Raw genomic sequence first — 25024 nt, 5'->3', positions numbered from 1 at the left:
CTTGAGTACACATGGCCACAGACAGTGTGTATTTCTGTCCCATATCGGTGCCAGCGTGTACATTATGCTCTGTCCAATATCTCACACGGTGCAGTCGAATGTCACAATCTGACAACAGATAAAAATGTCTCATTTCTTAAGAGGGAAATAAAAGATGTAACAAATACTGAAATTTTCTTAATGCGGATAACAATGTAACATTCCACAGCAAATCATCAAACCCTGTACCACCACATCACTGCCATATCATTGCTCTTTGAATACATAGGGAGGGTTACATTTTGTCATAAATGATGCATTCTCAATTACTGCTTTAAAAGGTGGATTGTATCAATGCTCCACTTAACCCTAACTTACCTGGGGGGGGGGGGGGGGGGGCATAATGGCCCACCCCCCTCGACAAATTCCGCGACCATTCCGGCGCACAAATTTTTTTGACCGCGTTGCTCGCTAACTTTTTACTTTCAAGTCTCGCGCAACTTTTGAGACCAAACTTGTCGCGCCCGGGCATACCGTTCCAAAGCCACGCCCCTTCAAAAAATTTTCGTCAACCCCAAAATTGCTCAAAAACGTGATTTTGTGTACAAAGTCAATACAAATTGTGTTTTTTCAATTAATTCATATAAAGATTCATATTTTTAACTTTAATAGCTGAAATCAATTTATTTTAGTATAATTATGCTTCAAAAAAGGTGTATGACAAATTCTGTTGAAAAAAACAACAAAAACAAAAGTTCGAAAAAACAAAGAAATACATAAAAAATTGATAAAACAACAAAAAACATAAGAAATTAATTTTGATACTGAATTTTTTTTCACACACAAATGTTTGGAATGTCACTAGGAATATTTACACCAAAAATCAGCATTCCATAAGCTTTTATAAGCCAATTACAGACGAAAATGAGGTTTTTTGCATATATTTGCGTAATTAATTGATTTAAAATAGAAAATGCAAATTTTTTGAAAATTTAACTTAGCAGTCTTGTAGATTACATCCGGCTTTATGTTCATGCAAAATTTTGCGGCGATCGCGCCATCAACGACCGAGATCTGAAGGGGGGGCCATAATGGCCCCCCCCCCCCCCCCCCCAGGAATTCAAGCTCGCTAAATAGCCCAGGTAAGTTAGGGTTAACACAGGCACTGACAGAAATGATGATATTGGAGGACGGTAAAATCAGTATTAACATTTTAATGCCTCTGTACAGTGCAGCAACAAATATATTTTTCAGGCTGTTCTTCCCTTAGTCTGTCAAATTTTATTCACTGTTCCACTTCCGTCTCACCCGTCTCTTCCCATGTACCCACACCACCAAACAATTCTATTTCAGTGGATCATTTTATTTACCTGTTTATGTATTGCTGTGCACACTAGTATTGCACTACATCCTGGCATTTATGTTAGATACGTTGTCATTGGTGTCACATTGTAGTGTGGCAAAGAATGAATGAATAAAATGAAATGTAATAGATCCCACACTAGGTGCTCACTAGGTCCCATGTCGCAGGGACAGTCATGAGAGACCTTATCTTTATTACGACTGACCGGCCACACTACTTTCCCCGACTGTCCCAAAGCTGTGGAGGCAATTGGGATTACCCCTGCCATTTGACGCCATGATTTGTATTTGATGAATACAGCTGGGTGCTATCAATTATGTCACAAGGTCACTCAGACCCGACAAGCTTAGCAAGGACAACGAGAGCAGTCCCAGTAAGCGTCCACACAATGCTGTTTTTGGTGGATTTTTTTTATGGGGGGGGGGGGGGGGGGGGGGGGGGGGGGAGTAGATGCGGAACACTGTGTGAAAAGGTGAAAATGGGGAAAGTATACACAATAATTGACTCCCAGTGCATCGAGTGACTCTAGTATACACCTGGACGTGACAGAGCCACCTGTAGGGCACTGCATTTGACAGTCATTTATCTTGAACTTTAAAATTTCACAACAAATAGTGCCATGCATCCTGATAATTTTTTAAGTCAGCTTGCCGTGTCCATAGAGATGAAATTGCAAGCATTTTCATTGCCACTTCGTCACCCTCCCTGAGTAGAATTATCATGCATTCACATGCTTTCAAAATATGATATTAAAGAAAATTAGAACTATTTTCAAGAGAAAATGCTACTCACCGTAAGAAATCAAGTGTAGAAAACGATTATCCATAATTTATCAATATCCTTCAAAACAAAACTAAACAGAACTGATGAACAAAATTTCATCAACACCATGGCACCCAGTTCAGAGAGAGTGCAAGAATGTCAAATGTCTGAGTTTAGAAACTGTTTCTGTTTGACTGCTTTTGGCAATAGCATAGGCACCAATACGACTGACAGTTATATCCTCTTTGTAAATGAGAATGTTGTCCACAGTCCCGGGTCCATGTGATTGAAGCAAAGTCTCTGTTCGATCAAACAGCAGCTCTCCCATTTGAATTCAGGTGTTATTTGAGATGGCTGGCAAGATCTTCAACCTAGCCTGGAGGGAGACGTGATCGGAGGAACACGTGGCATTGGGCAGTCCCCCGAGGGAGTCCACTTCCACGCCGGTGAAGAGAGCCCGACGATTCACGGAGACCAACCGACTGGTGTGCTTTGGACTGTCTGCGTCGGGTGAGGCCCGCCCATGTCGCGAGCCATTGCACCTCAGCCCTCCGTAGGTGTAGAAGATGTAGTCCACTGTACAGTTTGTCTTTGAGTGGTTGGTGGTGATCTCTCCATTGTCAGGGTGATGATCGTAGATGGAGGAGAAGGCAAACGAGTGTAAGAGTCTCCCTCGCAGATGGTCTGCTGAATGCGATGCTGATGACGGCTCATGGTCAATTCCAGCACCACCTGCAGACCCTTCAACAGTAGAAGTAATAATTAGGAGTTGCTTTTATCATCTCATCTGTTATCAATACATACATTAGAGAAATAGCAGTATTGCATTGGAACAAAATTTGAAGTGAAATACGCCTCATGTGGCATATGCACTTTATACTGACATATGTTGCCAATGATTATATCAGTGATCCGGAATATTTATTTGATAATCTGAGACATCAATGAAGCCGAGTGACACAGCTTCTTTCTAGTAATCAATTCACGACCAATCTAATGTTAATGAAGGTTATGTAAACTAGTTTCAGTGGTCCACCATGGACTATTCTGATGTCCCATACTGTTTGCATTGTGCATATCTGCTTGTTGGATACTGGTAGGTCGCTGGAGAAATGTTCAATGGACGTAACTGTGCAACAGATGCATAAGGCACAAATCAAACAGCTGCCAACATCTCACACATGTACCTATCAGGGAGCCTCCAAAGATCAATCCAAGACAGACTTATGCACAACGTCAATCTCAAAGACAATATTACCTCCTCAATCAGGGAGGCTTTTAAAATACTGTACAGCATGTCCCCAAAAGAATTACAACGGGGCCCTCCGCAATGATATCTTTAAAAATAGTGAATCAATTTAAATACAAATTCAGGGTATGAAACTATAACTCATTGCCCACATCTTACAGAAAACCCCATTCGACTTGCTTCAGTGGTCAAAGAGAAATGAGGAATTTTGTAGAGGATGTCGGGAATCTCTTCTGTCCAAATTCTGTCTATTATTCACACACAACAGCATTGAATTGCTAAAATTGGAAGAATCAGACTCATGACATGCTTTACAACAATCCACATTTCTGTGTGACTGCTTAACCAAATTGAATGGGATTTTCTGCAAAATAGAGCTAAGATGTTATATTTTAAGACCCTGAAGTAGCACTTAGACAGGTTGATCATATTGGGTGTTATCAATTCGAAAAGCTGATTATAATTTCTTGGGCGACTTACTGCAGTATGTCCCAAAAAAAATTACAATCAGATTTTCGCATTGATAACGCCCAATATGATTAAATTTTTAAATGCTACTTCAGGGTCTTAAAATATAACATTTTAGCTCTATTTTGCAGCATTCCCATTCAATTTGGTAAAGCGGTCACAGAGAAATGTGGATTGTTGTAAAGCATGTCATGAATCGGATTCTTACGAGTTTAGCATTTCGATGATCTTGTGTGTGAATAATAGACAGAACTAGGACAGAAGAGATACCCGACATCCTCTACAAAATTCCGTATTTCTCTTTGACCACTGTAGCAAATCGAATGGGGTTTTCTGTAAGATGTGGGCAATGAGTTATAGTTTCATACCCTGAATTTATATTTAGATTGATTCACTATTTTTAAAGATAGCATTGTGAAGGGCCCCGTTGTAATTTTTGGGGGGACATACTGTATGTGCCATATATTTTGCAGGCTTTCCATTTTCAGGAACTTTGAGAGTCGAGTGCTAACCGCAAATTTTACAGCACATGAAATATTGATTCTGGGGGGCATTTCATGAAGGAACTTGTCGGATAAAATGTCTGACAAGTCAATCATATCTGACAAGTTCAGAGAAATTAGCCAATCAGACTAAAGAATTTCTCAAAACTTGTCAGATATAATTGACTTGTCAGATATTTTATCTGACAAGTTCCTTCATGAAACACCCCCCTGATCACAACATTAAATGCCACGTGCATGCTTACATTTCCGCGCTCATTACTGTACTTCACAATAGCTAAATCAGGCACTCACAAACTTGATGTGAAGTTTCAATTTACAAAAAAATTAGACTTGCTGTAAGGTGCATATAATATTTCTTTAACAGCACATGAACATATATGTATACAACTAAGTGTTCTGGAAGGCTCATGCAGAATCAGGGATTTTTAGCAGTTCTGAAATTATGTGCTGCTTAAACTTGCATATACTGTGTATTTTTGCCTCCACAAATTTGATGGGAATTGTAAAAGAAAATATACACTCTAATGGCCATAGCATGGCAACAGGTTACTTAGTAATCACATAAGTCTGACCTGTAGCAAGATTCCTTGTGACAGTGTCCCTGCTGGTGTACAGACACCTATGTGTGACCCCCAGCTTGCCGGGCAGCAGGGGGCTCATCATGGCCTTTGGCTTCTTGACCTCCTCCTGACCAGACACTTCGGCCGCCTCCATGCCTGCGTAGGCCACGTGACCCTCCCGGACAAACCTGTAGAGGGGGCAGTTCGGCAGGCTGTTGAAGTCGCCGCACAGAACGATGGGATGGTACAGGTTGCTGTTGCTGGAGTTGGCAACGTGGCTCATGCGCTCTATCTCCGCGAAAAGCAGTCCTGCAATATGGGCAAATGTGAGGAGACAATGGCTGCTAAGTTGATTATACTGTAAAAGTAGATATTTTCGCGCGACTAATTTTTCGCACTAATTTTTCGGCCAGAGAGGAAGAGTTTCACAGGTGTTTATTTTGTGGAATCAAAACATCAACTGCTGTAACATATGGCAAGCAAAAATATTTCTGTGCTTTTATTTTCGAGCTAGTTTCTGGTTGCGCAAAATGCGCAAAAATGTAAACACTGCGAAAAATTCTACTTTTACAGTACATGACAAGCTGGTTTAGGTATTTAAATTTTACTCATTTTAACTTTTTTTTTTTTTGATGATGATGAACACTAATCCCATACACTCCATACATAGATTTCAAGTGTCTAGTTCTATCTTAGGTTTACGTCAAGTTGCCTGTTAACTGTGAAGTAGAGAAAGTTTTAGGGATCTGCGTCAAAGTAAACTATTGGAATGAAAACATGGTCACATTGGTGGGTTGAAAACTAACAAAGTATTTTTTAGAATTCCACAGAGAAATTCTGTTTACCCGACACACATTTATGGGCAAAACAAAACAGAGATAAATCTGTCAGTACATGAAATAGCCATAGATCTTAAGATTGAATCTGTAAATACACTTTTGAAAAGTTGAATATAAGTGATTGACATTGCAAAATCAGTGCATTTGTCTTGAAACAATCCAGAGTCTTTAACCACTCACCTGACAACACCAGATGGAGTGAATAGATTGAAACAAAATGAAACAAAAAAGAAACTGAATGTGACTGATTGATGATGGAAAACAACCATGTTAGAGATGATTCACTATGGAACGCACTTAATAGGCCAATAGCATGATGAGCAAAAAACCTTCAGAGTATCACATGTAACCTGCCTACATACTGAGAAAAAGGTGACTACTTACATACTGAGAAAAGGAATGATAAAACTAGATGTACCACACCCGAGAACTAATTTCAAGAAACGTAGTGTAACATATCGAGGGGCTACACTATGGAATAATTTATCAAATGATGTAAAGCAAAGAGCATCCCTTTCTATATTTGAAAATAAGGTAGATAAATTATATATGTAGTAATTGTTTGCATTGAATTGTAACACTGTGCATCAATCATTTTCTTTTGTTTTTTTTTTTTCAGTATCTTAATTCCCATTTTCTTTATGTAATATGCATGATTTTGTATGTTTTGCTTTTGGGTGTTTGTTTGTTTGTTGTTTGTTTTTTTTTTTTTAATGTTTCCTATACTATGTATAAAATGTTGTATTTTGTAATTGTATGGTTTTCACTTCACGGACTCACAGAAGAACAGCTATTGGCTGAAGTGAGTGACCCGTGGTGAAATAAAATAAACTCAATCTCAAACTCAAACCTGCAGACTTTGGAAACCAACCAGTGACAAAGAACTTTTGTCAAGACCATGTTCACATGCCACATCTCGTGTTCTTGAATAATAATACAGTAACTCAAGCCACTTCACTGAAACATTAAATGTCTCATTCTTACAACACAGCACGTGGCACTCCACGATCTAAGTCCAGAGTGCAGTGTCCAGTCAAAAATACATAATACTTGAGAGGATGGGCGATATCTCTACCTAGCTGCGCCAGTTTGATGTCCCCACGCCTGGGATTCCACAGCAGGTGGGTGTTGGCTACGCAGAGCTGGCGCGACGAGGGCAAGCCCCTGGGCTGCAGCATGACGATGACCGCCACATTGTCCCTGTCCAGACAACCTACATTCCGCCTGTACTCCAGCAGGGACTGACTGACCAACTGGAGCTGACCGGTCTTGTAGAAGGTCGCGCAGCCGTCCAGCTTGTCTCCAGTCCTCTGCTTGTAGACCGACGCATAACCTGCAAGGAGCACAGGACCACTGCCATGACAACTTCTCCAACAAAGCATGAGGAATATAGGAACTGTCTGTATTTTTGTCTGTCTTTTTGTTTGTCTGTCTTTCCCTCTTTACCCAGGTACATAATATAAATGAGCACCTGGCAATGGCAGGGGAAGGGCCCTACGGAAAACAACACTTACAATTGAGAGGCTACTCTCAGTAGTAAGGAGACATTACTGAAAAAACAGAAATTTTTGTATTCATAAGTAAGTTTTTTGCGCTCAGCTGGGTAAAATGAATGTTGCATGGTTTAATCCCGTGGGATCAAAGAGATAAACTTGTATAACAAATTGCAATGCAAGAATATTAACATGCTTTTATTTTTAGGGTTATTTCATATTGCTTGAAATGCACACACAAACACACAATTCCATATGATGGAAATTTCCACTTTTACAGTATCAGGGATTGCATATTGAATTCTATAACTTATAAGAGGAGCAGCAATAAAAAACATGTCACTCGTCATCACTACCATTTCTGTTCACATTTGGCACACACAACATGGGCTTACTCGTCCAATCTAGCAATACTAACTTGTAGAGAAGCAAATAACATGCACTCATCTTCATAGGTGTCATGTGAGGAAATGAGTCATCTCTCTCCTAAATACAAAATGTATAAACTTGCATAACATCAATCCACTAGTGATCTCACAGCAAAAACAGTTTATCACTGAAAAAGTATCCAGAAAGTACTATGAACGTGGAATATATTTCAAAATGTGGAAATCTTCACAAAATGTTGCACTTTACTATTACAAGTACAACCTCCTAAACTATAAGCACATATATAGGTGAAGATATAAGATTTAATACTGAAATAAAAGTTAGAAATGAGTGAAATATACTGAAATTTACCCAGTGCACTAAAAACCCCAACAAAAACAGCTGACAAATTTGTGCAAATTCAGACTTCTACACAAGCAGAGGCCCAAGATTTGCTTGGATGAAATTGCACACATTTGCCACTTACACTATATAGGATGAGATACAACAGAATAAAAACCAAATCTTACCCATCTGCTCTAATTGCGGCTTGAAGAAGTCTTCATAGTGAGAGTGTTGGACTTCTTGTAAACATATTATCTGAACAGAAACGGAAAACAAACAACATGGACAAGATATGGGTAACAGATCACTTCAACTCTCATTAAACAGAATACCCTAAATTATTTGGTGTTAACATGGGCAACATAGCCCACTGTTACGTCACACAAACACAGGCGTTTTTCTTGACTTTGCTTGTGAAAATGATTGTGTCATCTCTTCCTCGGTTCATTACACTTTCTGCTCCTATTAGCAAAACACTTGCTAAAACATAATAAAACTAGAAATGTCGCTATGGCGACTGGTATGCCTCCGCCATAATGCATGATTCTCCTAATAGGTCTAGATAGTACATGTGGACAATGTGTGATTACATTTTCACAAAATTGGCAAAATATTAATATGACAAGTTTGTCACAAATGTGTTGAATGTTCACCTTCCTTGACGTAGGTTTAATCGGATGAATAGGAGAGCATGTATTTGGGATTTAAGGACTTTAACTTGACTTTGACCCATTCATATGTTTATGCATTGAGCAATTTTCTAGGTATGGAGAAAAAGTGCAATTTCTGTATTGAATAGTAGATTGTTACCATTTTCACCTGGCCTTTGACCCTAAAATTCATAAGATAATCACTGTCAGGCAGAACATGCATAAATATGTAGTACGTTTCAAGATAACTTGAGCCACTTCCGAGATATGGAGGAAAAAATTAGTTCAGCACTTTCACTTGATCTTTGACCTTTTGACCTTTGAGGCAAAAACAAAAGAAAAAAAAATTTCTAAAGAATCTCTATTTGGTTATACATGCATACACCAAGTGTAAAAAAAAAATAATCCTGCTGGCATTGCATAAACATGAGGGAAATAGTAAAATTTTGAAGTGTTGCCATTGACCTTTGACCCCTGACCTTTGACCCCATGAACCCTAAATTCTCTAGATAATCACTGCCAGTCAGTACATGTATATATACTATGTTCCATGAAGATATCTTGAACAATTTCCAAGGTACAGAGAAAAAAGGTAAAGTTTTAATATTTTCACTTGACCTTTTGACCTTTGACCTCACGACCCAAACTTTCACCAGAGAATCTCAATTGGATAATACATGTATAAACTAAGTTTCAAGAAAATATCTTCAGGCATTGCGTTGATATGGTGGAAATAGTAAGATTTTATGTATTTGACCTTGACCTTTTGACCTTTGACCTTGAGCATGTGCACCCAAAAGTTGATAGGCACAACTTCACCCCCTAATACACATACATGCCAAGTTTCATTAGGATACCTCAAAAGGTTTTGATAGTTACCCTGTCCACAAAATTCATTACGGACGGACGGAAGGACGGACGGACGGACGGACGGACGGACGGACAACCCGAAAACATAATGCCTCCGGCACCACTTCGTGGCGGAGGCATAAATACATAATACTGAGGTCTGTGTCAAATGTTGATAAATCCTCGATAAATAGATCTAGATAATCTCTACAAATCAAAACTGGTGTTTAACCAAAGATCATCCTAAGATGACAGTTTGATGTGGAAGACCCCTGTTTATGACGTGGAGCAATTGAATGTTCCAGTGTACCTGTCACATAATTTGTCATATTGATCAGTAATCTCTAGCCAGTGCTACAAATCTGGACAGCACACGCACCTCAGCATTGGCCTCCTTGAGCTCTCGTAAGATATTGTCCCGCCGATATTCCCAGACCAAATATTTCTGTGGGCAGTGCCTGTATAAATGTCTGTGGGAGTCGAGCAGACACTGGGCCAGAACGTTATAGGACACAATGCTGAAGTCCACACCACCTCTCTGGTTGTCTGTACCGCTACCGTGCTCCTGCGCTCGTGATTGGACGCGCTGACGCTTGAAGTATGATTGTCTGGAACCTGCAGATCACACAGAGATGAGCACCACGTAAATTAAGCGAAGAAAGAAACAAGCCCCATAAACAATCTTATGTAGACAGAGAACAACACAATCCATGGCTCCATGTTGCAAGTGAAGTTCAATCACTGATGATCACTCTCTTAACATTTAGATTTGCCGATAAAGTGCAGATTTGAATCAAATTTCAACTGAGCCCAAATCCAATAAAAACTACTAGCGTTTGCTGTTAATATTGGAAAAGTGTGTACAACTAGCCGGTCTTGAGGCACACTGCTAAAAAGCTTGTAATGTAGTCAGTAGAAATCAATTCATAAAAGATATTGTTACTAAGAATTTTTGTTGACCACAATTTCCTGGACAGCAATGATTGTAACGAACAATAAACAGACAGTATTCCCAATAATGCACCTAGAAAACATTGCTTAAAGGGGATGGCTAGTAACTGATCGGTGGGAATCTTACCATCGATGCATCATTGTAACTGTATTTTGTGGTTTCTTTCAATATCAACACTGCCCAATGAGCAGAAGTTTGCAATCACTCTGACCTTGACCGGTGGCTGCCATCTGAGGGGTGGTGCGGTGGGGGTGCAGATTCTGCTCTGGCTGTGACAGGTTCACCTGCATCGGATTACGCCAGTTGATACAATCACTTCGACTGGCATTACCTGCCCCGGTAGGTCCCTGAGCTCCTCTTGAGTTATACGATTTGGCAGTGCTTTTTTTGACTGCTGGCTGATGAGATCTGTACTGCTGCTGCTGCTGCTCTTTTGCATGAATCCTTCCCTCATCTCTGTCTCTTTCACTTTTCTGGGATTCCGGCTGTGCCTGGTACACTTTTGCCTCCCGCCTCCACTGGCACTCCGCCGAGGTCTTGGGCCAGTCGCTTTGAGTAAATCCTCCTCGAGCTGAGGAAGACACCGATCGCGACGGCGGCTGCCTCTCGTGCTCCCTACGACGACACCACACGGCCCCCATGTTCTCTCCTCTGCCCCTGCCAACGGGTGGGTGCCCCTTTGTGGTGTCCTCTGTTGTGGAGGATGAACGCTGCCGCTTCTGACGCGTGGTCCTGGAGCTGCTCATCTTCCAGGGACCTTCCAGGACAGTTGATTGGCTGGGAATGGTACTGCCAATTCCTGTTCTCACATTGTGTACGTTGCGTGCCAAGATTAATAGCTGGGTGAACTGGGGAGGGTACTGGAGAGCTCTGTGATGTCCTACTTGTTGTAAGGTACATTGGACGCTATCATGCTGCACACCAAGTTCAAAAGGAGTACAACTTGAGGAAAAGTCTAGGATGTCATAAGGGACAGTGCAGCGAAGAGGAAGAACGTGAGATTGGCAGACCAGTTGACTGGTCAGTCGAGGACACCATGAGATGAGAGACCTCTGGAACATCGCAAACTGTAGGGTAGGCCCTACTGTTCCACATCCACTAAACCATCTAGCATAAGTTTCATCGACACTGTTGACATCTTGGTGATGAACGGAATAGCGAAAGGTATTAAGTACCTGTATGAAAGAAAAAACAGCGATGTTAGGCACTGATGAATGTACACATCATTTCAATGTACAATACTATAAAAGTGGAAATTTTTGCGCCTTTGGTGCAACCAGAAACAAGCACAAAAATGAAAGCATGGAATTGTTTTTGTTTTCTATATGTTCCAGTAGTTCATGTCTTGATTCCACAAAATAAAAAACACACAAAACTCATCTAATCCAGGGGAGCGCAAATTACAAAAATATCCACTTTTACAGTATGCCATATCATAATTTGCTCCTTTACTTGCTATTTTCCCTGAATTCTGCAATTAAAATGTGCATGGATGTCAAATGTACATATACAGTATATGCAGAAACAGTTGAACTGAATATCATGGCATACTGTGCTTCACAACCAATTACAACATGTAGTTTGGTATAACCTTTTACAGAACAATTTAGTGAATGGCAAGTGCAATTTAAACAAATAACTACCTCTTCCTACTGACTCCTTACCTTTTCTCACATTTAGGCCTCCTAAGAATTTGCAATGTCAGCACTGCTACAAGTGTAGTACATTTATGCATATATAGGCTTCTTTTTTTTTTCTTCTTCTTTTTTGTAACTTACAAAAAAAAGACAACTTTTACAACAAAAAAAAAACAAACTTTTTTTTTGTTAGTGTACACACATGTAGGCCTCCATAACGAATGCCACTTTCCGAACATTATCAATGATAAACAAAATCAAACATGATTAACGTTTGTAAATATGAGGTATTTATCACACACAAAAACAGGAACACACTGGAAGGAGTACAGGTACTATGAGGTCTTAGAGTAGACTGAAGTGAGGATTCATCAGTTTCGAACTTGTTTTCCTGTTTCTCACAGTCACACTCTGCTTCTTGCAACAAGGGCAAGGTAAGGTCATGGACAAAGCTGACAATGCACAGTCAAAAGTTAGGCACATACGTCAAAACATGCGAACCAAGGCTTTCAATTTCTGCTTGGACCACTTGGATATTGGGTATTCTGTCTGCTGATACTCACAGTATTTGAAGTGATGATATTATTATACATTTACAGTACAGGAAAAGTGAAAAGCATTCCAGCGTAGTCATGGTACTCAATACAATACAATGGTAGTGTATAATGATAAACTAAACAAATACTTTCCAGGACTTAGGATTCAGGCCGAGATGTACACTCGGTTTTGCTCCAACACAGTTCAATTGTCAACACACTGAACTATTTCTTTGGTTGCAAGAACAAGTGTATTCAGTGCGGCACTGCCACTACTGTGGGGCAAAACAGGTTCACAATTTTCTTAATGAAGGCCATCGCCGCCTTCTTCTTCGTATGTACTGTCCAACACCCCTTAGCTAGGGGCCAACCGGACAGGACGTGCGCTGGTGTTAAATTGTGTGGAGAGAGAAGTGTGGGGTCTAGTTGCTTTGCTCCTGGATGTATTGTAGGGTAGGGTTGGTGCTTTAAAAGAATCCTTGTTAGTGAATGTGATGTTAGAAACTGCTGTTGATGATCACTACTCAGGTCTCGGCCCATTATTAGCATTGAATATTCATGTGTTGTTAAATACCCTAATAAAAAGGTCAAGTAGGTCCTACTGCTTATGCCCTTCTAACATTAGACCGTACTAATTGAGTGTTAGTTCTTACCGTTTCTTCAGTAAAAAGACGAGCTCCCGTGTCGTCATGATAACGTGGACCCACCTACGTATTATCGTGTGTTGTTCTCTGGATCTAGTATGTCGCTCAGGTCGGGTTTATCAAATAAAATTACGAGTTTTAAATACCAAAGCCTGTCCATATCAACACCGTTATCATTCAGTAGTGTCCTGGAAATTACAACAGCATTGAAGTCTACTGCTTTGTGAAACTAAAAGTCTAGGAATATTTCGTAAAAGTGACTTACTACAGATGAGGCACTGACTAATTCTCAGGCAGCATTCACCGCAGGCACCGGTCTTTGCAAAGATCGTGTGATACTGATACAATCTTTATTGTACGATTATTGCATCAGTTCGTTCGTTCGTGCCCAATTATCAAGAGATGGCGCTGTTACCGAAGGCTTCGAGGCTTCATTGATCATCACAAGTACCGTAGTACCGTACCGTCTCACAACGTCCTCACATAATAATGACATACTAATCAAAGAGTATAGAAGCTTTTGGAACGAGCAAACCGTACAGTAATCGAGAATTTTCCAACTCCGGCCCAAGGAAACAGACTATAATTGGTCTGAGTTTGGGTGACGATAAATAGAATTGTGATTTTATAACGGATTATGTAACAATGCAGACCTAACATTTTTCCGTACTTTTTTCAGCAACACTACACTGATGTAAGCATTATTTATACCATGAAATATGTAAGATATCCCATAATAATGATTTTTTTAAAAAGATGTTGGCTAATAGTTTGCAGCTTACTTCCTATTTGAAAGTATAATTTGCCGATGCAAAACATCGTCAGTCAAGCAATCCAGCAAACAGATGATAATAGGCATACAATGACGAGGTTTTGTAATGCATTCAAATTTTAGTCACAACCTGAAAACGAAAGATATTCCATGGCAACCAGAGGGCTGGTTGTACCTTACTAAAATAATAATTCTACGTTTTTGTCATACCAATTAACAAATGAATGCAAAATATTCGATCAGACACAAGTAATATCGACAAAAACCCACTAGAGGGTAGTAAACAGATTTAGAAATTCCTGATTACTCGCATCACCTGAAAAGAAGAAAACTCCTTTTTATTGCAACAAGACCACAAAACTGTCAGGAAACAACAATAGATCATTAAAATTGTTTGTAAATGCATCATAATCGAGTTTTTGTAACTCGCAACATAACATCAGAAAAATAAACCAAGGCATTATCACATGATTAATGATCATATCCCATGATACATTTCTCCCTCCTTCTCCCTCTCTTTCTTTCTTTCTACCCCCCCCCCCCCACCTCTTCCCCCACCTCTTCCCCCCCCCCCTCTCCCTCTCGAGCTCCTCTCTGAAAGAAAAGCTTAACGTGACGTACATTGCGTTTTCTCTTGTTACGCAACAACAAGCCAGGTATACGTCACTGCGCGCGCGTGGCTCCTCCAGACAACCAAGATGAAACAGCAGCATGTAGCAAAAGCAGCATAACATCAACATGAACTTGTAACTAAACACACGAACATCATGCAACAATAGGTAACAAGTACCACCATACCGCATGTCCTCCCCTTAAAAACAAATGAAACAAACATAATACAAAACAAGACAAGACAAAACACAACTTTGCGTCAATGATGTATGCAAATGCCATTTGGAGATACATTTTCACTTGAAGAATAAGACCGATCGACATCTCCATGGCACATAAACTTCTTTTACCGCGAGGGGTTCGTTGGCTTGCCGGTCATCGGTTTGCGACTTCACCTTTCGCCCAGCAAACTCAGGTCTCGTCTGACCTTCTGACACAAAGGTCACCCCTCATCGGCACCGCCCAGCAGGATCCGGGGCGCCGGAGGTCGATATGGACAGACTGCAAGCCTCGGTTGTCGGTGAACCCCAAAGTCTCGCTTGTCGACGAGGACCTGGTGATCGAGGCGTCGGGCTTGGATGCCGACCACCCGGTGACGATCCAGGCAGAGGCAGAGTCCGCATGTGGCAGCGTCCGATTCGTGTCAAAAGGGTGTTACGTCTCTGACAAAGAAGGAACTATCTCAAGTGAGTGAACAAAACAACAACAACAACAACAACAACAACAACAACAACAGCAGCAGCAGCAGCAGCAGCAGCAACAACAACAACAACAAGCGATAACACTAATGAAATCATTCAAAATAAATGAAAAAAACTTATCAACCCTTCAACTTGCAATGATTATCACTACACATTTTGATAATCAAGCAAGACAAACTTTAAACTATTAGACAAAATAGTGGCATTAAAACTTGAAGGAAAACATTATAACTTTCAAATTGATTGTCCGATTTTTTTCCTTAAACTTCACTGATGTGTTCTATCTATATTGTTTCATTCACCGAATCCACATAATTGATATTTTTGATAAATTTTCCTTTGACTTTTTTCCATACGACTGCGTTCGGTTTGTTTAACCTCCAGCATCCCGTGACCCATGTCTCCGGGGCACGTATCGAGGTGTCGACCACATGGGTCCCGTATGGAGCATGACTGCCGCGATGACGCCGGACGTCGGTGAGCCGTTACCCTCCGCCCGAATCAAACCCCGCGACCCGAGTCGGCCCGTCACCATCAAGTTCTCGCTGCTCAACGGTCACGTCGGTCATCGGGAAACGCGCTTCGACGTTCTGGTGGACGACTGCGAGGTCGAAAGGCGATTCATGACCGGAAATATCAGTCGAATGACCATAAAGATTGGATCTGTGGACTCGACACTCTATGTACCCACTGACAGAGGTGAGGAATACATGAATCTCCAGAAAGTTTCATCATACAGTAACACTTTTTTGAGGTGCCTACATCCCACCACATCTTGTCTTTTATTGATGACTGCATAATAGATTGTGGAAAATCACGGCGAATCTCATATTTCAGCCGTATTGTCAACAGATTTTTAACGAAACCTACAACGTTAACAGTGAGTTAACACTATTTGTCTTATGTATTTATCATTTTAACTTGTGTTGTTCTTCTATTGTTGAAATGTACAAATACTAAACAATGAAGATTTGACCCTCCCTTGAATAAGCCAGGATTCCGATAGTTCCAATAATTCTTAGACGTCCAATATTTCAATTTTGCCAAAGTTTCCCATATGAGAACTTTCTCCATAACCCATCAAGGGTGAATTCTCAATGTGAAAGTATAAATCGAGGTTTCGCATGACAACGTGCACCCGGTATACGAGATATTTGGGGTTTTTTTCTGTGTGGGTTCTACCATAATGCTCAGGAACACTATTCTAAGTCCTTCTCCTCCCACGTTCCTTCTTATCCCCCTGGTTTTCAATTCACGTCATCATGGTATTCCCATGATCCATTCAATCCTGGAGAATTTCGGCAACAGATTTTTTTTTTTGCCTTGCCATCCTCACTAAAATTGGCACCTTTTCATTTCATTATACGTATCTTACATTGAAGGCAAAATGCATCAAATTTTAACAAAATAAGAAAAAGTACAAACAATAAAGATTGCTAAAATGCCATGAGTTGAAGACAGGCATTTCAAGTTTTCTTAAATGCTTTGCCAATTCGAAGATCCGCAATTTAGAGGTTATTCACAATAATTCATATTCTGAAACCAAAATGAACAATCATATAGAACGTTATGACCAACCAAGCTAGGACTCAAATCAAGTGAAAGATTCTTTCTTCTTCTTCTTCTTCTTTACGCTAGGTTATGAATCCCAAACAATCAGAAGAAAGTGTGTATACAACACCAAACTACGAACATGTCATTTCTAGCATTTGATGGGTTAAAGTCATGATGTTATTATGAACTCGATTGTCGATTTTGCAGGATCCCAGCCACTTCCAGCAATACTTGACTTCCGAGCTGAGGAGCATGATGAACATCTTCCAGCGCTGCTCGCCTCTCATGGTTTCGTTGCCATGACAACGAAATTCTCTGTTGCCAACCAGACGGGAAGCAACGATAATATCGGCGTAGAATGTCTGGAGGTGATAAACATGAATAACATGTCATGCAAGTCACGAGGAGAGGACATTAACTTCTGTCCTAGATATGTTAACTTTGTCAGGCTATCTTAACTTCCATCAGAATGGTATAAAACATACAGAAATGTATATCATTGGCGATCAGACTGTTTTATCTTTTCCAATCTAGAAAGCTTTTCCGTCCCTTTAATCAAGGTCATAGTTATAGAGAGACAAATCATAGTGAGTACAAGAAATTATCGATACGGTTGTACGACACATTGATGAAAAAACATTAACAAGTTTCTTGCTTGTTATGTATGATCATGCATACTTGGAAAAATTGTTATAATCCTTATGTGTGATTCTTCAAATCAGGGATTATATGGAGCATTAGCTTCCAACCGCATGGTTGACGGCGAGCGGATTGGGGTCCTGGGGCGAGGCGATGGTGTCTCTATGGCTCTGGGCTTATCGGCGCACTTTCCCCACCTTCCCATCAGGTGTCTTGCTGGCATCAACGGTGTAACCTTCAACACGCGTTTCGGTTGGGTCCTACCTGACAGGTCGCGAGCGGAGTACTACCCGTGAGTTCTGCGTCAGTGTCATTCATCCTCGTTGGCAATCTGTTTGAGCACACAGAAAGCATTGTACGGTGGTAACCCTATAAAAGGGATGTATATAGGCCTATTTCAAGACCCACTCCACTTGAAGCACTATTTATCATTTGCAAATGAAAAAAAAACAACAACAACAACAAAACGTGAACAATAGTTTTATTAAAGTCGTTTCTAGAACAAACCGTCTATATAATGTGATTCATTCTTGAAACGACTTTGATAAAACTAATGTCCACGTTTTGTTGTTGTTTTTTATAGCTATGGTTAATTAAGAAAATAAGTGATATCATCTTATACAATGTGTATTTGCGGCTTTATTGCCATTTTTTTTTTTGTATCTGGTAAGATGTTTTGTGATACAACTGAACTATACATATGCATGACCCTATTATGTGATAATTCGAACATTTTTTTTTATCACTGCTCCCAGTGGTAAACAGTGGCTTTAAACAGTTTTGCAACATTTAGCGATCTCAATCTGCGGAGCATAATGTTCCCACTTCATTATAATACACAGCCGCACATCTATTTTACACACCTGCCAAGAATTTGAAATCTTTGAATCTTTGAAATAGTTAAGTGCTGGGAACATGAAGGTTATATGGTTTTAAACCTTGCGTATTTCAATGTTCCATCTGAAGTCACATGGTTGTGTAGGGGCACAAAGTCAAATCAAGGAGGTACTAGGCGAGCTAATATAGCTTAGTACCTCCCTGGTCAAATGATAATCATCCACTACATGATCTTCATGTCTTTCAGGTACTACGACAATGTCAACAAACGGAAGGGAGTCAGCACGCCGATACGTCTAGCGGCCCAGTTTGAGCCCTTTGGTGTGGACTCAGTTTTAAGCTCTAAGGAAAACCTCTTTGTACCTGTGAGTATACCGAATGCTAAATAATAACGAAAGACATACAAAAGACGGGCCCCAAAATGGAAAAAAAAATGGCCTTCATTTTCTCGATATAAGCCGGCGTTTCTTTGATCAAAAACGATGAATGAACGATTCAAAATCTTCCTGATAATAACAGTGCCTTATATGTATCACTATCATACTTCAAGGCCCTGCCTGTGTAGGCCCTATAGTCCTGTTTCCGAAGATCCCGTGCTCAAAAAGATAAGCCGGGCCTTAATTTTCTTATTAAGGAAAAACCAACCCGTAATATGCTATCGTTTTAAGATAAATTGGCTTACCATTCTTATCTACAATGAATTGCAAAGTAATAAATACTTTGTACTCTAAGACACTCACGCGTCATATTCTACTCAGGACGACTCAGCAATTTTAACCACCCAGAGATTTGGTTTTCCGTAATAATTATTTATCTTTGCACAGGTCCGTGACACTACAGTTCCTCTGTTAATGTTCGCTGCTTTGGACAACCGATTTCTGCCGTCGCAGTACTGCATGCGGAAGGTATGACCGGTCACACAATTTCGATAAATCGGTTGCATAACAATGGGACATATTAGGCATATTGGGCTTTGCGAAGCGTGTGCAATGGGTTTTCGTTAGAAAATGAACGTAATGCGGCAGAATTATGCAACAAAGTCACACTAACGACAGTGCATCTTTTCTTTGTTTGTTTGTTTTCTATGATAATAATGATAATAATAGTAACAAGGAAGACTTGTTATTGCACAAGAAAAACAACAACAGCAATTTATATAATAGATTTGATTCACTTTTTTTTGCCATTTTTACCTTAAAAAAGAATTGCATGTCAGTATATTTCTCTGATAAAAAAAACCCAAACAAACTTGCAGTGAGATGATAGATTTGAAAGAGATATTCCTAAAGTTATATCGTCAAATAAACTCGGTTGAAAATGTTCCACCATTAAACTCATCTCTATATCTTTCTGCGTCTATACCACACAAAATGTCTACTTATAATCGATAGATTATCCCGCTTTGTCGAGTTAAAACAAAAAGAAAGAAGTATATTATGCAACCGTTGTCGTCATATTGCATTGAACCTACAGCTGCAGCGCCAGTTGAGAGAAGCGGGAAGAGAAAATCAGTTGGAACTGGTTGAATACCACGGGGCAGGACATCTTCTCGACCCGACAAACGTCACACATATACCAGAATCCATCGAATATTTACCAGGTGTCGAAGGTCAGATAGTGACGTTGATATTATTTCCCATCATCTTTTAATAGATCACTTCCAAATCAAGCACTTATCTGTCCGATGTTTACCCAACTGAAAATGAACGAAATTATAATAATTATGTTCATTATCGTAAAGACATAAACAATTGGGTGTGCGCAGTTGAGGCGTCAAAGCTCTCTAACTATTTTGCTTCACAAATTCTCTTTAGTTACATTATCTTAAAAACGCTTAGAATCATTTTTTAAAATTCTGTTTTCATATACGTCACAGATTGCAACGTGGCTATAGAAAGCGAGAGCAGGGAAATCAATACCGATAGGGCCAGGGCCTACTGATGACGCTGTAGTTGTTTAGTAGTGGATTTAGGAATTCAACTTAAGTTGGCGAAAAGTTGCCCAGATGCGTATATTACTTATCATCAAAGTTTCTTTTCTTTTACTTTTTACTTCCTACTATCCTGCTTGTTTTTCATTACGATTTTCACAATTATCATCATTTTTTTTTATATATACCGTAATTATCTCACATTTTATATAACTTTTATTAGCATCATCATCGTCTTCATCATAATTGTTATCATCATTACAGGCAGTGACGTTATCATCATGATGGTAAAGAGTTTAAAAAAAGTACTTCTTTGAAAAAAAAAAAAACACGTTTCGTCTTCTGTTTACAAAGTAGACAGCGAAGAATTGCTAATCCAGACGAGAAAACGTGGATAACAGACTATTCTGTATTCTGCAGTTCATGGAACATCTTTTAACTTGTACAGAATATTATTGTTATATGAAAGTGACTCAATTTTCTTTTCCTTTTTGTTTCACCACCCATGTCATGCAGGAAGGCAACGGTTGCTGTGGGGAGGACGAAGCGATAGACACATGCACGCTCAAGCAGACATGTGGAAAAGGACTCTTCAATTTTACAAATACTATTTGTTAAAGTAGAAGTTAATGCATGGCTATTTACAAGGGAATAGTAAAGTGCCAACTATCTTGTACATAATACTTTGATTGGTTTCTGTCTTGTGTTGAATGTATATATGTCACAAACTTTGCAACGGAATGAAATAAATGAATACTGTCTTTGTAAAAACCTGAAAAGCGTTTGCGAGTAGTTTTTCACTTTGCCTAAGTTTTGACTTTCACAAGGATTGCATAAACACCTGTCTTTGCCCTATAGATTTTTATTTGAATGTGCTTGAATTGCTGAAGAAAATTAGATTACATCACATTGTTATACCATATTAGGCCCTATACAACAGTACAACTGTTTATGAGGTTTGAGAATAATGGGGATCATTTAAGAGGCTATAGGCCTACTTTTTTTCGTATATACCTCAAGAGTCATAGGCTGTATAAAACGAGGAGTGTTCGCATGCATTTTGATTTCGCGAATTTCGCGAGAGCCAAGCTTCGCGAAATAAAAGGGATGGTATAGTTTCGATTGAGGTGAGGATTCAGCTTTTAACTTTTGCGAGATACTTAGAAACCACTTTATGAAACTTTATAGAGCATATATACTTCTAAGAGGAATTCAAAGTTTATTTGATGAGGCGGTTTTGAAATGACTGAGATATCCAAAAACAATGTAACACAAAGCGATCCTAATACATAATGGGTTGGTCCCGCCTCATTTATTAAGATCGCGTTAATATCAGCCATTTCAAAACCAATTTTCACCAAATGAACTTTGACATCCCTTGAGAATGATGAGCTCTTTCATATTTTGGTTCCTTATCTTAAAAAAAATCATCATCAAAAAACGTTGTTAACGTAAAACCCCATCTCAACTGAAACTATCCCTAATGCACGCTAAAGTTATTGTCTACTTTTATATGCATTGAATACCAATGGCAATTCGCGAGAATTTCATGCGGCCGATGTATCATGTTTTACACCAATTTACTAGTACTACAGTGTACATGTATATGCGGCCCATATCACGGAGGTGGGAGGAGACTTCCCACCTAACCTCCCAGCTCAATCTTTCATCTCCAACAAACCTGACTCCACGGTACGTCATTCAGATCTGTATCACATAAAAAATTTCGTCCGACATATATGTATTAAACATCCGTACGCTGCAACTCTATGTGTGTTATTTTGTTGAACGTTTCTGGCGAATTGGAGGGCTTTGCACTGATAATCTCAGCCACTAAATCTTCAAGGAAAATTCCCTGTTCACTGTCTCACCATCTTCTACAATGGGAAACTCGGGTATCAAACAACATATTCAAAATGCGGAGAAAACAGGCGTCTGTCAGTTGTGTAATATGGGACTGACCGAGGTAAGAAAGAGTTCAGTAGAGTAGTTTTTAGTATGTCCCACATACTGCTATCTGTGTTATTGCATAGCATACAATGTATACGTCACTGAGCTGAAGTGATGGGTGGGGTCGCACGGTGGGGTCACAACAAATCACATACTCCTTCAGTGCATTTTGATTGCATAGTGAGAACAGTTTTCGCTTGTGAAGTTGATTGAGTTTAATCTTGAGATTGTGCCTATGTATATATATTAGAATGAGAGGCTTCTGACTCGTCGGAGAACTCCTGTAATTGTAGGCCCTAAACAGATTTGTTTCTGTTTAAATTTATTCTTATTTCTGTAGGACTCTATCTCTAGCTAGATCTAGAATTCTAGTCTATGATAGATTTATCCAAGATTCTATCATATTTTCTAGTCCACTTTATTGTAAATACTTAGAGCTACTTGCAACTGTAACTACATGATACATTTGATTGTTGGAGAAACACCGAATGTCACTGGTTTCTTATCAGTGTCTATGTCTTGTCGCACATTTACAAAACTTGTACTAAGATATCTTGACTTTTTTATTTAAAATCTCTATTGGTACTTAACTGATATTTACCATGTAACTGCAACCTTCGCGTTGGGGCTGCGCATTGTAGGATTTTGGATCTGGAAAGGCCTAGTATCGCAGTTAAATATCACCTTAAATACTACAAAATGTGTCAATTTGAATACTTACCGATCGATGTATTCCAATTATTGACAAGAGGATACGAGGAAGGTAATAGTCCACTAATGGTCCATTTCTGTCCAAATCGATGATTTTAAATGATTCGGTCAGGAGGGATCTACGAGATCGACAGCTGCCCAGATAAACGAGATTTGACACCTCTGCGCTTGCGTGAGTCGGTAGCAGTGCAGTCTTTTTGACCAGGCATTCTTGCTGCGCGACATCATGTGGCGCCTAGCCGATTGCTCTCTGCTGGTGCTGGCGCATTTCACTCGAACCCTTTTGCTCACCATAATACAGTGTGCAGCGAAAGGGCCTTGTTCAAAGGCTAAAATCATCACGACTCTCATGAGTATGAATGCAGATTAAAAAACAGGAAAGAACAAATCCTTATTCATCAAGTCCGTATGGATAATATTGGACTGAATTATGATAAGTGGAAAGTAAATTTGCATGAAACAGGCAACTGCCCCCATTGCCCGGAAAAGGAAAATTTAAGTCATTTTTTATATGATTGTCTGAAATATTTGATAGAGAGAGCCATGTTGATTGCAGACATTGGAGGCAAAGATCAACGGGATATCAGAAAAGTATTATCCACAAAAAATGTTGATCATTTGAGGGCATTAATCTCATATGTGAAGAGAACAAGAAGGTTTTCCAAAAGACTTATATAAGTCTTATAGAGTATACAGATAATTATCTTTTGAGTTTTATTTGATTTAGATTTGCACACTGCACAACCAGATGTTTGCTTATTACATAAGGAAAAAAAAAAGAATTATTTGTAAATTATATGTTTATTTAATGGAAATTATGTATGAAATAATATTATAATTTTGATGTTTATTATATCGCATTCGGGAGTCTGCTTGTGCACCATTTATGCGTTGGGCAGAGGGTCCTGAGTGCGGCAAATGAGGGATCTAGGTCTGTGTGCGCGACCGAGAAGCCTGCTCAATGTAACGAGCCGGGCTGATCAGAGTTTGCCATCAGCATGCACCAGAACTTATTTGCCCCAAGCGTATAACAGCAGACACATAGCGCGCATAAAAATAATTGTAAAAAGTTTTTTTTTAATTTATTAAATATGTAAAATAATTATATTATAAAGATAAAGGCATAAATATTCATAGTTGAATGACGCGCCTCAAATACAAAAACAACAACAACTCATGAGTATTTGTATCGCCAATGTGCAAAGTGCCACGCAACGGTTGCATCAAAAGCCAAAGAATGAACTGGAGGGATGGATATGAACTCGTAGAAAAATGTCTTTTCAAGACTGCATGGGATTAATGTGGAAATTAACAAGTGAACGTATAGTATTGATAAGGTAAGAAACGTATGTATATTATAAAAGTAAGCCTTTTGCTGGTAAAATATGAAACTTATAGTGGCGCAAAAATTTGTGTTTCTTTTACAATATACAGAGATAGCACTCTTTTGACTCAGGGTGCTCCCAGAGTATAACTGTGTACAAGGAGCGCCCCGGGGTTATTTACCATGATGATAGGAACAATGCTTGCTGAAAGAAATCATTGTAGGGCTACAGTATAGACCTTTCTTTTTCTTTTATATGTAGGATGATTAGCCTGGAGTTTATTTCAGGTGTAACTTGGTTGTGTGCATTCCATAGGGGAGAATTGTGCAAGTTTGAGTATTGATAAGTGATTGGCATTAATTTACAATAGTGCCAGATCAAGTTGATTTATGTCAAACCTTCTCTCAAATTGCAACTGAGGAACTCTACAGACAGCACCAAGATGGTAGAGAGTGGAAGATTATTCCACTTTCAGGCAGTGAATGGAAAAAAATACATATTTCAATGAGTTCAGGAGAATGGAACTTGAAGAGTACAGCCTCGGGTAATCTTTCATCATTTAAGCTGCTCTATTTGCAACTGATGGCCAGATGTATGGCATCAGGTCAAAATCAACAAGTTGGTTTTGTGTCTTGTTGGAGAGGGTGACATGTTGCTATTCTCTTCTGGACTGAAGTGATACCCATCCAAGTTGTGCAAGCATGTTGGTAACATTACAGGTGTTATAGCAATTTAGGATATGCTGAGCAGTATCAGTGGAGACAGTCCAGTGGAGACAGTCCAGCCATACTC

The 25024-nt window shown here is 39.5% G+C and overlaps 2 protein-coding genes across 2 annotated transcripts in view; both read left to right on the top strand.

Moving 5' to 3' along the window:
- The first annotated feature begins 14913 nt into the window (after window positions 1-14913).
- LOC139729132 (acyl-coenzyme A thioesterase 5-like) lies at window positions 14914-20257 on the top strand. Its single transcript, XM_071640062.1, has 8 exons — window positions 14914-15271; window positions 15671-15985; window positions 17048-17208; window positions 17563-17771; window positions 18564-18681; window positions 19141-19221; window positions 19790-19925; window positions 20193-20257. The coding sequence occupies exons 1-8, from the start codon at window positions 14914-14916 to the stop codon at window positions 20255-20257; spliced, it is 1443 nt and encodes a 480-aa protein (XP_071496163.1).
- Window positions 20258-22047: 1790 nt separating this feature from the next.
- LOC139729138 (leucine-rich repeat-containing protein 57-like) overlaps window positions 22048-25024 on the top strand; it is a 71251-nt gene continuing 68274 nt past the window's right edge. The window contains exon 1 of the mRNA XM_071640068.1: window positions 22048-22212. Within this exon, the coding sequence (XP_071496169.1) occupies window positions 22129-22212 (84 nt within the window). The 5' untranslated portion in view covers window positions 22048-22128. The remainder of the gene's footprint in view (window positions 22213-25024) is intronic.

The sequence above is a fragment of the Diadema antillarum genome, unplaced genomic scaffold (genome assembly GCF_040938485.1).
Source record: "Diadema antillarum isolate AM-2024a unplaced genomic scaffold, OU_Dant_1.0 seq00000218_RagTag, whole genome shotgun sequence".
NCBI classification, from domain to species: Eukaryota; Metazoa; Echinodermata; class Echinoidea; order Diadematoida; family Diadematidae; genus Diadema; species Diadema antillarum.
The sequence above is the reverse complement of the archived record's forward strand: the minus strand, read 5'-3'. Positions and strand labels throughout refer to the sequence as shown.